At 34.0% G+C, this 19,870-nt stretch overlaps 1 protein-coding gene and 1 long non-coding RNA gene across 5 annotated transcripts; both read left to right on the forward strand.

Moving 5' to 3' along the window:
• The first annotated feature begins 243 nt into the window (after positions 1-243).
• On the forward strand, positions 244-1,040 carry LOC122756624. Its single transcript, XR_006356540.1, has 3 exons — positions 244-591; positions 660-739; positions 798-1,040. It is a non-coding gene; the product is annotated as an uncharacterized LOC122756624 (long non-coding RNA).
• A 2,779-nt stretch (positions 1,041-3,819) lies between these two features.
• Positions 3,820-16,619, forward strand: LOC120457737 (sodium/potassium-transporting ATPase subunit beta-2). 4 transcript variants are annotated; one of them, XM_039645236.2, is made up of 9 exons: positions 3,820-3,993; positions 5,921-6,131; positions 8,883-9,023; positions 10,619-10,738; positions 12,000-12,005; positions 12,212-12,378; positions 12,447-12,557; positions 12,640-12,805; positions 13,506-16,619. In XM_039645236.2, exons 2-9 carry the CDS (start codon positions 6,005-6,007, stop codon positions 13,607-13,609), a joined length of 942 nt encoding a protein of 313 aa, XP_039501170.2. In that variant the 5' UTR covers positions 3,820-3,993; positions 5,921-6,004; the 3' UTR covers positions 13,610-16,619. The 4 variants fall into 4 exon arrangements, with proteins under 4 accessions (XP_039501170.2, XP_043862702.1, XP_043862701.1 ...); XM_044006766.1 differs by having other exon boundaries at positions 3,825-3,937; XM_044006765.1 differs by lacking the exon at positions 3,820-3,993 and adding an exon at positions 5,209-5,343.
• The last annotated feature ends 3,251 nt before the right edge of the window (positions 16,620-19,870 follow it).

Consider the following 19,870-nt stretch of genomic DNA (forward strand, 5'->3'; position numbering starts at 1 on the left):
TACTGGAGATGAGCTTTTTCGGAAGAGTTAATCTATCTAATCGGGACTTGGGTTACCAATTCATCACTCACCCCTGCGGTAATACTTATCCAAGCCAACGATAAAGGCAAGGAATTCCATTGAACAAAAATATTATTGACATTCACTGAGAACTAAAAAAGGATACTTTGTACTACAAAGTTGGCCTTTCTTCAAATCGCAACGCCACCAAACGACAATTTTTGTAGGACGTAGCACGTATCTTTGATATGCCGGAAATCCTTTCGCCACTATTTATTCATTTTAAGGATTGTGGCCACTTGATCTTGGCTGGCAACAGGAACTTCTAAAAAAAAAAGTTTACTTGTTGAACGAAATGCCATAACTACCTTAGTGTACTCTACGAATTTCGTCTGCCACGCTTTGTTAAAACCAAGATGGATCATATCGAATTTCAAGAATTTTCAAATGCTTCAACCCTTGTTCTGAATTGGCTTTCCCAGCAACCATCGAAGCTAAAAACACTTGTAGCAAACAGAACGTCAGCGTTATGTAAATGCCAAGGCTAACCATGCAGACTGCACAACGCAAGGCATAATGGTTATATAATTGGTAAGTGTCGACTTGTTGTGGAAAAACTAAAGGCTATTTATTTTGGTTTGTGTGTCTTGTCACTTTAGCCATACACCTGGAATTGGCCACTGACTTCAGAACAGACAACTTTCTGTCAAGTCCTCGTCGATTTATGTCTTTTAGAGAGGTAAATGTTCCGAGGACTTAAATGTACAACGACGAGATAAAGCTGTTTTTACTGACAGGAACACGGTCACATTATCGTCCGCCAACGATGGAATCAAACGGAGTTTCATACCTTTACATTCCTTACCTAGGCGTTTCGTTAAGCTACACCATCATCGAGTTGTGGGATAGACGACCTTAATCAAATTAAATTTCGTATCGTGGTCGATGTAGGCTTCGATAGGTTCTTGAACCTTGTCAATGGGACTTAGTGAACCTTTCTTTTTTTAAGTTTATGAAATCGATGATCACGTTTTTTTTTACTACACTTTCTACCATCTGTTGGAATCCTGGTATATATTATGTCTTTTTATATATATCCCGAATCGTCTCTCATCTCAATTCTAATTTTCAGGTGGCTTTGTTTTCATCGCTTCATCAAATACCCATATGGCCTTCGTTGTTGCATTTGTATAATTTTCTCTTAAATATATATTAGTTTTAAAATATCCTAACTTTTCATCTTATAGTACGCTTAAATAGTACGCCTTTGAACTGCCCTTTCGCTCGATGCAATCATGCCTTGTTGACCTTGCTATGTGGTGTGCCATCTACGATGATTTTCAATAAACTAAACAAAAACTTGGGTTCTCCATCAGAAAAAACTAAATAAATTATTTTTTGTAAATTAGCCCTACCCCAAAAACTCCAATATCATCGAATATCATAGTCATTTTCAAATTCTTTCGGAACTCTATTTCAACGGAAAAGTTTTGTTGTCTCAAAAGTCGTAGATCCATTTCGTCGTCTCTTCTCTTTAAGTACACCATGCGTCTTCGTTGCATGAATCTCTTCTCAGGCGAATAGGTCGCCTTTTATTAAAATTATGTAGTATTTCGCCTTCCTTTAACACACTATTCTGCCGCTTTAAAATTAGTGAAATTCCGAATATGTGTAGATGATCATCGAATTTTCTTCGTTTTTCTGATCTTATTTTATGTTTGGAAAATTTTAAATGAGTTACGGCATAAATATTTTCCTTATTTGGGTTTTCTCACGAACACTTACCTACTCGATAAGCCCCCAATAAATCGTATGGTATATCTAATTTTATTCTTATTTCGCCAAAAACATTTTAACCGACTGAGTCATAGTGCAGTTATGTACAAATTTTTACAAAAGTAATAAATAAAAGATGCTCAAAGGCTGTATTTCTGGCATGAAAACGTCTTCCCCTGTCAGGACTCAGGGTTTTGTAATATATAGCCGGTATAGAGGACGTGACATAGCTATACAAATTTACAATTGATTAAAATAAAATTAAAACAATTTTACAAAGTGTGGGCGTAAAAGTTTTGTGCGTTGAAAACCTCAACGTCCGTATGAACATCGATATCTCGAAAACTATGAAAGCTAAACAAGTCGATTCTAGTGACGCCTTGCCGTGTCAATTCCAACGCCTACAAACTGCACAAAGTGTTTTCATTTTTTCATTCACATATTATATTGCCAATTTTTATCGATAAGCCAAAAACAGACCCACTATAATGCCCATTAGCCGACCAAAACGGTCACGCGGTAAACATTTTTTTTTAATTTTTACCTCAAATCAAATAAAAAACAAGAGAGAACGCTATAGTCGAGTTCCCCGACTATCTGATACCCGTTACTCAGCTATTGGAAGTGCGAAGGAGAGTCTTCAGCACATACAGTTTTTGGCGGTTTTGTGGGCGTTAGATTGGGCGTGGCAAAAAGTTTTTTGGCAAATCGATAGAAATTTACAAGACTAATACAAAATGAAAAATATCAAAACATTTTTCAAAAGTGTGGGCGTGGCAGCTTTGGGCGGTTTGTGGGCGTTAGAGAGGGCGTGGCAAAAGTTTTTTGGCAAATCGTTAGAAATTTACAAGACTAATACAAAATGAAAAAATATCGAAACATTTTCAAAAGTGTGGACGTGGCAGTTTTGGGCGGTTTGTGGGCGTTAGAGTGGGCGTGGCAACATGAATCGACAAACTTGCGCTGCGTCTATGTCCCTGGAGTCTGTATGCTTAATCTCAACTTTCTAGCATTTGTAGTTCCTGAGATCTCGACGTTCATACGGACGGACAGACGGACAGACGGACGGAGATTAAGCATACAGACTCCAGAGACATAGAAGCAGCGCAAGTTTGTCGATTCATGTTGCCACGCCCACTCTAACGCCCACAAACCGCCCAAAACTGCCAATCCCACACTTTTGAAAAATGTTTTTATATTTTTTTATTTTTGTATTAGTCTTGTAAATTTTTATTGATTTGCCAAAAAACTTTTTGCCACGCCACTCTAACGCCCACAACCGCCCAAAGCTGCACGCCCACACTTTTGAAAATGTTTTGATATTTTTTCATTTTTGTATTAGTCTTGTAATTTCTATCAATTTGCCAAAAAATTTTTGCCACGCCCACTCTACGCCACAACCGCCAAAAACTGTCAGTGTTAAAGACTCTCCTTTGCACTTCCAATAGCTGAGTAACGGGTATCAGATAGTCGGGGAACTCGACTATAGCGTTCTCTCTTGTTTTTGTTTGGTAATTTGGTCCATGTCGATTTATTTGCTGTGAAATTTATATTATGACACCAATCGTTTTTCTGTACATATGTATGTATATGTATAAGTATCACCCGGCATCATCGATATCTGAAAATAAATTTTAATCTTTACAAGCTAGGTGATGGGTATTTGTTGAGGTAATGGGTCATTTAGCAAACGTATCCCAATTAAGATGTGGATTTGGCAGATTAACACCCTTTACGTAGGCACAGTTTGGCAGCCATTGGTCGGACAAGCCATGTTGGAAAATGTAGTTCAAAGCTTGTCGGTCCGCATATAAAGGTCACAAACAGAGCTACAAAGCTACATATGTATCTGTTTCAGCGCTTACTAGCATAGCCCTCAGCTGAGCGAAAAGCTATGCGCACGAGGAGAGCTTGCGCCCACCGCCCCCACACGCATTTAGCGCCACCCACCCTCAAGAACGGCGAAGCTGGCCGAAGCCGAATACGAGCTCTAGCCGAACCATTGCCGATAGCCCTGGTGCAAGCTGCGGTGACGATGGCACTATCATTGGCGTTTTAACTGTGGACGGTTGCTACTCGCACTCGCTGGCGGATTAACGGCAGAAATATATACACAGATATATGTATATCATATACATATATACCATTATATCTGGAGCTTGTATGTACAAGTCTGCGTAGAGGGAAAACGTTTGAGGACGAAAAAAACCGTATTCTGTATGTGTGTCATTCAAACATGTCTTACATATTCTCACAATTCGCTGGTTACATAAAAACCCACAAACAAACAATTATCGAAGTGTTCGGCAAACAGTGATCGAAGTAAACGAAGTTGCAAACCCGAATTGAATTAAGTGGCCATTAAATTTTGCCATAATCAAATATATATTCTCGTTGTTGCAAAGCAAATTTTCACTGATTACGTCGACGTCGGCAACGGAACACTGCGAAAAAGCAGCAAAGACATCCTTGTAAAACTTATATACATACTAAAATTCGATTTTTTCTTATTTGGCTGTACCGACAAGAATGGGCATGTAACAAATGGCCCTGTTGTAAAAGAGAATAAAAAAATTGGTACAACGATTTACAAGGTGTGCGTGTGTGAGAGAAATTTATAAAAAAATTTATATTTCATAAGTATTTGCAGTGAAAGTGAATAGAATGTAGAAGATAGCGATTAAATGTGGTATAGCTCGTGCCGATTTACATTTAATTAAGACGTTTCAAGGACGTATTTCTTCAAAAAGGAATTGTCCCATTGATTTTTTATATTTGTAACGTAGATCCGAGTACCGAACAAAATTGTAATAAACGTCCCAAGGGAAATATACATATATTAAACATGGGTGTATCCCCGACATTAGCAATCGGCCATTGTGTTTCGGAGATAGGGACCTGGCGTTGCCTACATTTCCGCGCTTTGCCCTTCTCCATTCAAAGCTATAGGCAGTCAAAGTGTAGAATCAGAAATAGAAGCAAAAGCTGAGGCTAAAGCAGGGCCGAGTCCAGTGCGGCGCGTTGCGCAATGAGCGCCGCAAAAAACAGCAACGCCGGCAGCGACGTCACTAGCTGCAGAAAAAGAGTAAGTCAAGCCAAGCGAGCTTGAGTGTCGAAACTTTCCATGATGAAAAGAGAGCAGAAGCAGTGAGACATTTTTACATCATTTAGATGTGTGACCTGTCCAGTTCGTACAGCTGTTCCAGCCACAACCCATTGTCCGCGGCTGGTTACTGCAATGGCGTTGCTGCCTTTGGGCGTTATTTGAACAGGACTGCAACTGCAAGCTAATTCACAAAACCCAACCATAGCAAAACGCACCGAATATGTCATTAAGATGGCGCCCAGCTGTTAACATCAATAGGATTGAATTCTGGCCAGCCTATACTTAAAAAGGGAAGACATACACTTGGAGCTTCTGATTCCAGTTGCGTTCTCTTCAAAGCGCTTCGGCTCCCTTAACTTCTCTGCGCATGCTTGTGGATTCTTAGTTTGACTTCGCACTGCTTTTTTCCACACTTAAGATTGCATAACAGTTGTCAGATAGTGTGGCTAAAATCAGCAGAGGTGAATTAAATTTATTTAATGCCAGTTGGCTCATATTCTTTTAAAAAATAATTTTGTAAAAATATAAAATCTTGGATAGACAGAAAGTTCACTCTACAGCACTGAATATAGAAAATATATTTAAAACAGGTATCCTTTAAGCAAAATCGTGTCCGGTTACGTTCTAAATTTACTAAAGAATATATCTAATTGGTTTTGGCATTTAACGTATAAATGAAAAATTGCAAATTAGCAGCAGTAGTAATAATAATTTAATTTATAAACCATGCCGAAAAAAGCATTCGTACAGAAGGAGCTACCTCTTACATAAAGGAAATCAATAAAAAAGTCAGATAAACTGGGCTTCCTTTTCAAAAACAAAATAAAAAAAGCGTCTTTAACAAACTAAAAATTAAAAAAATTTTAAAACAAATTATATTTTTTTACTAATTATACACATTAAGTGCAATCTAACAAAAAATTGTTTAAGACGTTTGAAAACATATAATATAATTATGTACCGGAATAGTTTATAAAGTTAATAAAAAAACACTAAAAAAAAAATTATACTCAAATAATAAAAAAATATAAATATTAGGGCACAAGGAACAACACTAAACCAATAGTTTAAAAGGAAATCGTTTGAAAGACAATACACCCATCAGCAAACCAAAGAATTACAATGGCCGATAAAAAAATTGGTGAATACTACGCACCGCCTGTAAAAATGGGCAAATGGGAGGGTTTCAAAAAATTCCTATGGAATAGTGAAACTAGCCAATGCCTTGGACGCACCGGATCCAGTTGGGGTAAGTATAGCCAATTTTGTACATATTATTAAATAAATATAATGTCTAATACCAACAAGTAACTAAGTTCGGTATGTCCAGGCCTAAATATGTAAATTTAATTGCAACAGATTATTAAAAACTTTTAAAATAGTTTTTCAGTAGAATAGGGTTTGGGGGGAAAGTACACCCGGCATGTGATCTAGAATATATATACTCTCAAGAATAAATAACGTTGTTATACTATCGATTTGATATAGATTTTAATGGTATAATACCATATATGAGTGTCGGGTATATAAATACAACATATATACATATATATATATATTTTATCAAATAATATTACTTACAAAAAACCATTATTAAGCATATGCTGAAAGCTATTTGGGTTCGGAAGATGAAGTAGTTTAATAGGATGTGTAGGAAACGTCGGTAGTGTGTGTTGCGAATGGGGGTAACCTACTTATTGGCAAACGGGAGTATGCCACCACAGTTAAATTTAAGGTAAAACCCTATGCTCTTTTCGTTATGCAAACAATGGCTGCGTTGTCCTAAATATTACAATGGATAGTGAGATTGTGGAAATTGCTTCCTAGTACTGTTTTGTTTATTTATATTTAAATACATCTTTAGTTCACAGAATAATATGTGCATATACATATATAGATATTAAAACAATGAAAGCAAAGTATTCTTTAATTAAATAAAAATACATTTGTCGATAAGATATCGAAATCTCGGTCCATTTATCAATTGCCACAATTATCATATAAGCAATTTAAAAAATATCATCTGCTACTCAAATATTGAAGTCAATTTGCGCCGCAGAAAACGGGCTACCAGTAAAGCAATTAAGTGAACATCGTTCCAATTTACAGTGATACTCGAAAGTTAGCTATCTACATATACGCTAAAAACCACACTGCGATTTTAACGAAAGCTTAATAATTCGGTTAAAGACTAAAACCTTTATATAAGTAACACTGCAATTAGCTTCCGAATCATAAAAGATTTGCATAAATGAGCACTTGAAAACTATGTAACAGTAAGAAGAATATATAGTATATGTATTCTTTCTCAAGATTAATAGCCAAGTCGATCTGACGATGTCCCTCTGTCTGTCCGTATGAACTTCGAGGTCTCAAAAACTATAAAAGCTAGAAGAGATTTGGCATGAAGACTCCAAAGACATAAACGCAGTGCAAGTTTGTTGACCCATGTTGCCACGCCCACTCTAACGCACACAAACGGCCGAATACTGCCAAGCCCAAACTTTTGAAAAATGTTTTAATATTTTTTAATTTTTTTATTACCCTTGTAAATTTGTATCGATTTGCGGAACAACTCCCACAAACCTTCCAAAGCTGCCACGCCCAAAATTTTGAAAAATGTTTCAATATTTTTTTATGAGCCTTGTAAATTTTTATCGATTTGCAGAAAATCTTTTTGCCATGCCCACAAGCCAGGGCTGAAATTTCTGAGTAACGGGTATTAGATAGTCGGTGAACTCGACTATAGCGTTCCCTCTTGCTTTAATTTAATTTTAAAACAAGTTGTATAATTTTAAATTTTAATTGGGTTACGCTTCCCAATGAATATACCCTTTACTCATAGAGTAAAAGGGTATACTAGATTCGTTGAAAAGTATGTAACAGGCAGAAGGAAGCTTTTCCGACCATATAAAGTATATATATTCTTGATCAGGATCAATAGCCAAGTCGATCTGGCCATGTCCGTCTGTCCGTCCGTCTGTCTGTCTGCCCGTCCGTATGAACGCTGAGATCTCAGGAACTACAAAAGCTAGAAAGTTTTGAAAAATGTTATAATATTTTTTCATTTTGGTATTGGTCTTCTAAATCTCTATCGATTTGCCATAAAACTTTTTGCCACACCCACTCTAACGCCCACAAACCGCCCAAAGCTGCCACGCCCACACTTTTGAAAAATGTTTTGATATTTTTTCATTTTTGTATTGGTCTTGTAAATTTCTATCGATTTTCAAAAAAACTTTTTGCCACGCCCACTCTAACGCCCACAAACCGCCCAAATCTGCCACGCTAACACTTTTAAAAAATGTTTTGATATTTTTTCATTTTTGTATTAGTCTTATAAATTTCTATCGATTTGCCAAAAAACTTTTTGCCACGCCCACAAACCGCCAAAAACTGTCAGTGTTGAAGACTCTCCTTCGCACTTCAACTGGGTGAGTAACGGGTATCAGATAGTAGGGGAACTCGACTTTTGCGTTCTCTCCTGTTTTACTTCGAGATGTAAACTATTCTATAAACGTATAGCACCAACGAAAAACTTGCACATCGAACAAAGGGAATGGGATTTTATGGTATTGGTGTGACATATTGTCAAAACATTTATAACTAAACACCAGTCATTTCCACGAGCAGGATACTTTTGAAATGCAGAAAGCTGGCGCAAGACGCCATAAGTATTCCCAGTGGCTTCACCTATGTGCTCGCTACGACAGCGTGATATTAATCGTAATTCACAGATTCACAGCCTTCTCTTCATAAAAAATCTGTGTGTTTTTTATGAACGATTTTTGAGGAGTTGTTTTGTCAATCAGTCTTCCGCTAACTATAACACATTTAGATTTTGTAGGATTAATTACCAAGATTTTTTCTATCGCTAAAATCTTTCGCTAACTTAAGTGTTCTCCCTTGTTGGTGTCTCGTTCTTTTTATTAGGGTAACTAAGAATTATATCTATGAGAACTTAATAACTTGATTTTTTTCATGTTCCACATCTTTTCAGCGAAAATTCTTCTATTTTACATAATATTTTATGCGGCGTTAACTGGGTTTTTTGCTGCCATTTTTACTGTATTTTATCAAACTCTGGACAATGAAAAGCCAAAATGGATGCTTGACAATGGTTTGATAGGATCCAACCCAGGTAAGTAACGGGACAACATCCTACATTTTAATAAACGTAAATCTTATATAGGTCAAGTTTTTTAAGTATTAGTTGTTAACAATTGTGATGTCACTTGGTAATCTGTACAAACGTTCCTATTAATCATAAATTAAAAAATAATTAATTGTGTTGGAGAGTAGAGTTAAGAAAAAATGTACCAAATTTAAAATACAAATTTAATATTTTCTTAATTATAATTTATTATTATATCTGTTACTAGAGTAAAAGGCTATACTAGATTTGTTAATAAGTATATAACAGGCAGAAGGAAGCCGTTCCGACCATAGAAAGTATGTATATATATTCTTTATCAGGATCAATAGCCGAGTCGATCTGGACATGTCCGTCTATCTGTCCATCCTGAGGGAACGTCAAGATCTCAGAACCTTAAAGGCTAGAAAGTTGAGATTCAGCATGCAGATTCTAGTGACAAACGGAGCGCAAGTTTGTCGATTAATGTTGCCACGCCCACACTAACGCCCACAAACCGTCCAAAACTGCCACGTCAACAATTGAAAATTGTTTTGATAATTTTTTACAATTTTGTCAGTCTTGTAAATTTTTCTGTACGCCAAAAACCGCAGTATGCAAATTTCTCCTTCGCACTTCCACTACTATAGCGTTCTGTCTCTAGCGTTTGAGTTTTCCAAATTAAATTTATTTTCATACCACAGGAATAACAATAGCTTGAACGCATTATTTTTGTCTATCTTTTATAATAACATATCATTACTTTACGTTTCAATTAAATTATTTAAAAATAAATAATTTGGAAATGGTACTTTTTTACCCCGAGAGATCAAAATCAAAACATTGAAGATGTCTTTAAATTGTAAAGTGCATTGGGCAACTTTGAAGTGTATGGAAACAGAGTACAGAGTACCTGATGTTTTAGCGCCTGTTTCTTTTTATACCCGTTACTTGTAAAGTAAAAGGGTATACTAGATTCGTTGAAAAATATATAACAGGCAGAAGGAAGCGGTTCAAACTTTATAAATTATATATATTCTTCATCAGGATCAATAGCCGAGTCGATCTGGTCATGTCCGTCTGTCCGCCCGTATAAACGTCGAGATCTCAGAACTATAGAGAACTAGAGAGTTCAGATTAAGTATATAGACTCCTGAGACATACACGCAGCGCGAGTTTGTGAACCCATGTTAAGGCCCACAAACCACGCCCACACTATTGGAAATTATTTTAATTTTTTTTATAGTTTTTTTAGTCTTGCAAATTTTTATCGATTTGCCAAGTTCACAAACTGTCATTGTTGAAGAGCCTCCTTCGCACTTCCACTAGCTTAGAAACGGGTATAAGATAGTCGGGGAATTCGACTATAGCGTTCTCTCTTGATTACTTTAAACATCAGGACAACACTTACTCATAATTTACGCTAGTTTATAAGAAATACAAATCTCTTTGGATGAAACTCTAACAAGGACACATACGAAATCTAACCAGAGAGATGTCTGTTTCAAATATGTATATACAAGTATCGTGCTTTAAAAAGAAAATAATTACAATAATTTATTTTTACTCATCTCCACGCGAAAATTTTATTATCTCTACATTAGGTCTGGGTTTTCGACCAATGCCTCCAGAAGCAAATGTTGAGAGCACACTAGTTTGGTACGAGTCATCAAAGAAGGATAACTACAAGTACTGGGTGGACGAGACTTCACGTTTTCTGAAATGTAAGTAACACTATGAATATACATAGTTGGTTTTTAATGCCCAAAATTCAAATTATTTTTTTTTAAAACATACTTTTATAGGTAAAATGATAAAAATTTACTTTATTAGTGCATTTGGGTTTTGATTAGTTTTATTATACGTTCTCAATAATAACAAATAAAACACTTTTTTAATCTAAAACAGTTTTTAGTAGCTGTACCCTTTCTGTCAGTCCATGTGTCGATCTGTCTGTCTATCCATATGATCGCAAACATCCTTGAATTTATAAAGGCAGGAAACAAAAGTCCTTTATTTATTACACCCTTTTAGACGATACATTAATTTCAGTCAGAAGTGTCCAACAACAAGAAGACATTTCCTATATAAGTATTTATATTCCAGATCAGTCCGTCTCTTTCTACGAAAACTAGTCTATCAATTTTTAACCTATCTGCATCAAACTTTCCCAAAAGTCTTCCTTTTGTATCAGGTTATAAGTCCATACGGACCGGAGATATTCCATTGAAATATTCAAAATAAAAATGGAAAAAATATGTATTATTATCGCTTTCATTCGTTTTTGACTATAACGCGATATAGTTTTCTAAACACTAGTTTTTGGACAATACAAAATTTTTGTATTATTTTGAACTAAATGGGGCGACTATATCATATAATTCTATTAAATAATAAAATAGGTAAGGAAATTAATTTTACTATTTGTGATCATAAAGTGTTGGTAACGGGGAAAACTAGTTTTTATACCCGTTACTCGTAAAGTAAAAGGGTATACTAGATATGTCCGAATCTATGTCCCTCCGTATGGACGTCGAGATCTCGGAAGCTATAAAAGCTAGTAAATTTAGATTAGACATACAGACTCTAGTGACAAATACGCCGCGCAAGCTTGTGTTAAAACGTTGCCACGCTCACTCTTCTCCCACATGGCAATGTTCCAACACTATCGAATAATTATTTTGTTCACTGCTATTATTTGAGAAACAACTGAAGATAAAAACATAACAGTAATGTTCAAAGCGTTGCTTAATATCGTTCAGGATATTGTACTTAATCTGTTCAAACGCTTTGTCCTCAGGGACAAAAATAAATAAAGCATTTCCTTTTCATATAAATTTAAATTTATGTCACATAAATTTCGTATTTAATAATGTATATTACATTTATTGCATGATTACTCGGCATGGGCTTCTGATTTTACCTATTTCATTGAATTCATATTATTTTTATTATTATTTTCTTTTGGTAAACGACAATAATAAGATCACAGTAAGTTATACTTAACTCGAACAAATAGCAAATAGAAAACTGTATCGCTATTGTATAGTATAGCAAAAGGCGCAAATTATATAAACAATATTTGCTTATGTAAAGCAAATAAAAAATAGTTACTTATGAAAATATTTTAATTTACTTTGCATTTCCAATTTATTTTTACTGGACATTGCTCGTAAATGACGTTTTACTATTCGCAGCTTACCAGGATCTTGAGAAGCAGAACCAAGTGAACTGCAGCTTTGAACATCCACCACAAGACGACAAAGTCTGCGGCATTGATGTCGCGAGCTTCTCGCCATGTACGGCTGAAAACAACTTCGGCTATCACGTTGCCCGGCCATGTATATTCCTTAAGTTGAATAAGGTGAAAGACATCATCTATTGGACAAATCAAAGCATTTCTTGATCATGGAAGCTTAATTTTCTTTATAGATTTACAATTGGATACCAGAAATTTACAATGATTCTAAGACCTTGCCAGATCATATGCCAGAGGAACTGAAGCAGCACATCAAGGAAAAGCAAAGTCTTAGACCCAATGAAGTAAGCTTGGAAAAAAATTTGAATAATAATGTAATTAAATTTAAAAAAAAACTTATTTTATTGCTATTATTTCCGTTTCTAGACAAATGTAGTTTGGGTCTCGTGCGAGGGAGAAAATCCCGCTGATGTCGAAAACATAAAAGCACGTGACTACTATCCACGCATGGGTTTCCCGCGTTACTATTTTCCGTTTAAAAACATTCAGGGATATATACCGCCCATTGTAGCTGTTCAATTTACCGTTGAAAGTAAGTGAAAATTATATATTTATGACAATGATGCAATAATAAAGTGGCAATGCTGCTTTTTTTGTTAGAAGTTTTGTATAAATACTTAAGTGTAATAAAAATAAGATATTTGATTAAATACCAAAATTAATTTTAAAGTCAGAAAGGGTATTTAACGTAATTTTTACATGTTTTTATTCAGTTTATATAACCACATATTATCGTCTTACCAGAACATTTATAGCACCCATAACTACAATTTTACGGTACAATACACTAGTCCTGATGCTAGGAAAACATAAGCGTTTGAATTAAACGTAGAGTTTCCTAAAAATTTTGTTTGTTTCTAAGCCATTTATTCGTATTGCGAGTAAGGAGTCTATCCACATATCATGGAGTGTTTTTTCTTGTTCTTGCCTTCAAGTTGTTGCATAGTAAAAAAAAAAATAGTGCAGTCTACAAGCAACGGTTAAAAAAACATTTAATTTTGATCAGAATTATTAGCCTATTGACTATTCTTGAGATTTTGTTAACCCTTTTAAATTGTATTTTCAAAATAGGTTTTAATGGCATAGTTAAAAACGTAAATTCTGTTCCGAAAAATTTTGCAAAACTTAATAATTTTCTTATCTAGTAATAGAGGTACACGCTACTTAAGTAACATTTTAAATCATACATTTGCAATGTGTTAAAACTTAACTTTGTTAACTCTTAATTTTAGCCGGCGTTTTGATCAACATTGAGTGTAAGGCTTGGGCCCGCAACATTAATCACGATCGTTCAGACAGAAGAGGATCCGTTCACTTCGAGTTGATGGTTGATTAAGAAAGTCGTTAAAAGACGTCATTGGCGAGAAGCGATCGACCGTATTATCGAGAAATAAATGAGAAAATAAAATAAAATGAAAGAATGGAGTATAAAAACATGCAACAAGACCCACACAAAATAGATACGAAAAAAAGTAGCATCGCAGAAACATCAGGTTATTGCAAAAACCAAAAAAATTAACGTGCGAAATACAGCAGCAACCAAAGAGAAAATTTAAAAAAAAATAAGCTACAAAACCAATGAAAACCTTTAAGATAAAATAAAACTAGCCCAATAAAGCAAAACAAAATGCTAAGAATATTCCACCCAACCCAACGCTTACTAAGCAACGCCCCTCGCATAATAACAAGAAAACCTTAATTTTGTATTATATCATTATTTCTTTAGAAAACGAATTAGGCGATATCATACACAAAACTTTCATAACAAAAACATTTTTCTTTTTAAATTCTTTGTTGTTTTTCGGTTTATATTTTTTTACCCTCATAGCAAAAAAAATCAAGCACCCCAGTCAAAAGTACTAAAAGGCTTAACTTATGTTGTACTTATATTTTGGACGATAACCAAAGTTATACAAAAAATTTTACCATTATTTATATATGTACAATTCGAGAAAATATAAACAAATGCATATATGTGAAAATGAGAAAAATTAATCAACTTCAATTAGCAAACTAAAACACAGAAACCTTAATAAAAAATTTAAATAAAGGAAAACTGAACAGCTAATAGAGACATATATCTATTAAATTCTCTTTAATTATTATTGAAAGCCGCAAATCCAAGATCACAGATGGGTAAATCGCATTAAAATATATAAATTAAAGAAATAAAACACAAGAAAACAGAATTAACTGAATAAATAGTAAAGAGATTACTAGTTGCAATAATAATGAACACATATAATTAAAATATATTATGTATTCTACACTACAGAAATAATAAAAATAAATTAAATTTGCTCTACCCAAATAAAATAATTCCGTTTCCATCCCATTTATGTTTTACAGCGTAATCCAGCGAAAAATAAATAGTGCATCCCTTCCCAAATTTAAGATTCTGAAATGTCTTTCATACTTCGTGGTACAGAAAGTGGAATTTGAATTGGCATATATGTATATGTTATAATATTTTGTTATTTACTTACTGGCAACCGTTCAGCAAATTGTGAAAATTATAAAGAAATATGAGTCTCAACAAAATAAAAATGTCTAATTTTCCCACGAAATTTCTTTGATTAGTATAAGGTGTTGAGCCATATAAAATGATGTAGTCTTGCTAAAAAGTGCAAAATGTGCAGCCTAAATAAAAGTATTTGAAGCGTAATTTCATAAAATGAACCTAAAGAAAAATTTAAAAGAAATCAAGATTGTAATATTAATGGCATGTCCATTCTTAATGCAAATTGTATATGTGGACTTAAATATTTTTTGAAGTGTTATTTGACTTCATCAAGTTTATGTTTAACCAGTCTACGTTATTGAATAAACAATAATAAAAACTTTTAAATACAACGTAAAATGGTTAGAACGTGTAAGACGAAATTGGTTTTTTAAAATCTTTGTAGTGCATGTTTTCCTAAGACTAAGCTTAACCAATTATAAAATTAAAGCAATTAGTTATGTAGTAAAACGAAATTACATCAAACATTTTAATTTTTAACCAAAAATTCTGGTTGGGAGATCGTTTGAAATATATTTATCCTTTAGGTAACCGCGGGCAGAATTACATTTAAATCAAGCTTATTACTTTATTATTTTCCGCACACATTTAATCTGGAAGACGCTATTTATTTTGCCATTTTCCCGGAAAAGTGTTCTCCGAAAACCGTCGATGAATATTAGTAGGTTATCTAGGGTAAACAAGCTATTGATTGTTTTCTAAAAAATAAAAAAAAATATATATTCTAAACACATAAATTAAATAACAACTGCCAATTAAATATTTTTCCCAAATGCTAAAAAAATAAAAATATCTTGATCTGTTGCTGATTGGAATCATCTGCCAGCGGTTGCCAATAACTTGCTATATGATTCGTTTTCGAATAAAATATTACTTTCAAGACTTTCTATATTTTACTAGCGGCAACAACTAAAACATTATTTAATAAAAATTTATCTAACACGTATATATAAACTGCCATTTTTTATGAATTAATAAAAACGTAGAAAAAATAAAACCAAGAAAAATCGAAATTTTTGTAAGTAAACCGGCTACCAAAGGTTTTTCAATGATTGTTTTAGAAATTTTAAGTATGAACATATTCATAAATATGCCCATTAATCTTGTTCAAAATTCGTTACAAAAAAGTTTTCTAAGGTCTCCCACAGAAAAGTTAAACACACTGGAGCGTGTGTACAAATCAACGATTATTGATCAATTTTCCGTTCCTTCGCAATTGATATAAATTAACGGAAAGGTATGACAAAACTAGTGACATTACCAAAATTAAATTAAATAGAAAAACGTGTATTTAAATTAAACTAAGCTCTAAGAAAGTATAAAAATTACTAAATATATGCAGATATATATATGTTAAATGCATATATGCATGGTCAAGAAATTAAAAAAGGTTATTTAATGTAAGTATGCATTGATTTATAATTTTTGTTTTACCAATTAATTAACAATTTTCGTTGATGGTATAAACCAAATCAAAAAACCGCAGTACACGGAAGGGTATAAATAAATAGAGATAACTTGTTTATGACCCACAATAAATATGTTTTCTTTAAAAGTTATTACACCAAAAAGAACATAAATCAATAATACAAATTTGATTTTCTGGTCAGGCTTAATTAAGAATTTCAATAACACAACCAATATTGCTTTTACAACTTCTTCATTAAAGCAGATGATAAATATATGTTGGTAACAAAACGATAAACAAACACAGCTTTTTGTATTATTTAAGAATAACTAAAATAGAAAAATAATAAAAAAAAATATATAAGCTGTAATATTAAACGAAACTTACATCAAGAAGTAAATAAAAAAATAACGTAAACAAAAACAATGTGCTACATAATTCTTGAAAAATCCCCATTAAAAACGAAGTCATTGTACACGTTAAAAAGAATAAATTGTTTGACACATTTTACTGAATTCAATAAAAATAATATGTTGATATGGAATTAAGCAATTCCAAATAAACAAAGAAAAAAAGATTTTTATTATAGCTTTACTATCAAAAAATAAACAAACATACTTTTTTTAAAAAAATAACTTATGACAAAAAGCATATTGTAAAATATGCTGGATTATTCATACAAAACAATAGAAAACGCTATAGTCGAGTACGTGGGCTATCGAACCCTTGCCACTCAGCTTAAGTAGCTACGAGATGGACGATTACAAATGCTATAAATAAATATATAATATATACATATGGCAAAAACACCTTCACACACTTACAAAATGGTAAAGCTTGTTTTATACCCGTTACCCGTAGAGTAAAAGGGTATACTAGATTCGTTGAAAAGTATGTAACAGGCAGAAGGAAGCGTTTCCGACCATATAAAGTATATATATTCTTGATCAGGATCAATAGTCGAGTCGATCTGGCCATGTCCGTCTGTCCGTCCGTCTGTCTGTCCGTCTGTCCGTCCGTATGAACGCTGAGATCTCAGGAACTACAAAAGCTAGAAAGTTCAGATTAGGCATACAGAGACATACAGAGACATAGACGCAGCGCAAGTTTGTCGATTCATGTTGCCACGCCCACTCTAACACTCACAAACCGCCCAAAACTGCCACGCCCACACTTTTGAAAAATATTTTGAAATTTTTTCATTTTTGTATTAGTCTTGTAATTTTCTATCGATTTACCAAAAAACTTTTTGCCACGCCTACTCTAACGCCCACAAACCGCGCGAAGCTGCCACGCCCACACTTTTGAAAAATGTTTAGATATTTTTTCATTTTTGTATTAGTCTTGTAAATTTCTATTGATTTGCCAAAAAACTTTTTGCCACGCCCACTCTAACGCCCACAAACCGCCAAAAACTGTGAGTGTTGAAGACTCTCCTTCGCACTTCTACTAGCTGAGTAACGGGTATCAGATAGTCGGGGAACTCGACTATAGCGTTCTCTCTTGTTTTTTATTTGCTTTTATTAAGTTTATTCAGTTGACCTTTGTCTTCGGTCTGTCTTCATGAATCTTAGTTTGTATATTATTTATTTATTTTATTCAATTTTGTTTAATTACACCCGTTACTAATAAAAGGGTATACTAGATTCGTTGAAAAGTATGTAACAGGCAGGCATTCCCGACTATATAAAGTATACATATTCTTGATATTCAATAGCCAAGTCGATCTGGCAGTCTGCCCGTCTATCAAATAAAATTTCCCGCTCCGACACGGACATTCTGATAAATTACACGACCTCGTTCATGGGCTACGCTCTATAACGAATCACAAATGTACACACATTGATTCGAACTTCAGTTCTAATTTTAATGTGACAATCAACTTATTATAGGGTAAGTGTATTATCACTAAAACTTTATTTTCCATTAACTTAATCTTCAGTATTCTTCTTACTACTTCATTATTCATCTTAGTACTTTAAATTCTTAATTATTTTATTCATCTTTCAATTTAAATCCATCTTCAATTATTTCTATTAACTTTTCATGTTTTAAATTAAACTATTCTTTTATTTTTTTCTTTTAACTTTTCTTAAAATTTTCAAAATTTCTTCATTCTCTTTTCTCATTGTATTCTCATTTTCTTTTCTCGTTTCATTTTCCATTTTCATTTCTCGTTTTCATTTCTCATTTTCATTTCGAATAACAACATTTTCACAATTCCACTCTTGGGTCAGGTATATACTGTCTATTTCAACAGTTTCATCTGGCGGGCTAGCATCGATCTCCAGCTAGCTTGGCACCTGCCCATTTGGCAGTTTTCTTATCCTTTCATTTGCATACCTACTCTTACCCTTAAAATAATATCTGTCGTTCTCTAATACATCTATAATCTCAAATGGGCCTCTATATTTAGCATCTAATTTAGTTTGGTTTGGTTATTAAGCAACACAAAATCTCCAACACTAAATTTGACTATGTTCACACTATAAACTAATGCGTACACTTAATGAGTTCAATTCGGGTGTTTGAATCTAACTGACTCGCTACTGCGAGGGCATCGCCTTTTATTCATTCTTACATAGGTTCTTATCATCTAATTATATAATGCAGCGCTTGTAAGACGCTGCAGTCTGCGTTGGTCAATGCAGCTGAGATTTATCTTAAATCTATATATGTGACCTATGACTGCGCTAATCACCTCCCGCGTGATCATATCTCTTAACACTTCGGCAATAGACCACTGCAATCGTACTTATCTGTGGATGCCACTTATGTTGTCCCCTGCCATGTTTATTGCAGCCCATAAATAGAACATATTTATAGTTTGTCTACTTATCATGTCTAAACACATCTTTAGACATTCTCCGGGGGGGAAAAGTGTACGGCCAGTAGTTGTCTCTCATTTATGCGTTGTCTCCGGATATAAAAGACCATTATAATTATAATTAGAGCCGAGTGTCCGCTTGCCGTTTGGAAAATCAAGTCATCAATGTGTACTTTGTTATTTTTCAGAGTCTTGATGCGCATTTGAAGATTTTGTAGTTCATTAGTGTTGTTGACAATCAAGTGCTTCAGCGGGACCACGTTCCATGTCTCCTTGTCATCTATAATTCGTAAACTGGGAAAGATAGACATTTCAGACGCTGTCGAAATTACTTTTTGAGGAGTAATTATTGTTGTATCCCCTAATATTGCTGTGCATCCTGCAGGTAGTTGTATAATGCCTTGATTGGGCAGTCTTATAACTTGATGCTGTTCGTTGCATCTTATATTAGCTGTTGTATTCCGAAACAGTCTAAATAGCCAACGGTTGGATCCACTTATCTCTTTGATGAACGAATTGCCTTGGAATTCCATCATTTCGCATGAGTGTGCCTTGCTTGGATTCAATGGAGATATTTCGCAAGAGTGATCATCCGCGTTTTTCCATGCCCAATTATTTTCGCAAAGCCATGTTGTCGAATCCTCTTGTCTGCATTGGTTAATTTCCATTTCAGACATTAGGTGATATGCGTTTATGTCTGTATTGATCGCAAAATATTTAGAATTCAATTTCGGAATAAGCTTTGTTCCGTTTGTCCACAGTGGTATTGGGATTACTTCAAAGAGATCCGTTTCCTTATTGTTGTATATCGGCAATTTTGCTTCAATGAATAGGACATTAT

This window comes from Drosophila santomea, unplaced genomic scaffold (genome assembly GCF_016746245.2).
Source record: "Drosophila santomea strain STO CAGO 1482 unplaced genomic scaffold, Prin_Dsan_1.1 Segkk79_quiver_pilon_misjoin1_scaf, whole genome shotgun sequence".
Taxonomy (NCBI): Eukaryota; Metazoa; Arthropoda; class Insecta; order Diptera; family Drosophilidae; genus Drosophila; species Drosophila santomea.

What these genes read in the sequence shown, in the direction of transcription:
- LOC120457737 (XM_039645236.2), top strand. Translation starts at nt 6,005, where the DNA reads ATGGCCGATAAAAAAATTGGTGAATACTACGCACCGCCTGTAAAAATG. An exon ending in AAAGTCTTAGACCCAATGAA is followed by an intron (nt 12,558 to 12,639) that starts GTAAGCTTGGAA and finishes TTCCGTTTCTAG; the next exon opens with ACAAATGTAGTTTGGGTCTC. An exon ending in TGTTCAATTTACCGTTGAAA is followed by an intron (nt 12,806 to 13,505) that starts GTAAGTGAAAAT and finishes TCTTAATTTTAG; the next exon opens with CCGGCGTTTTGATCAACATT.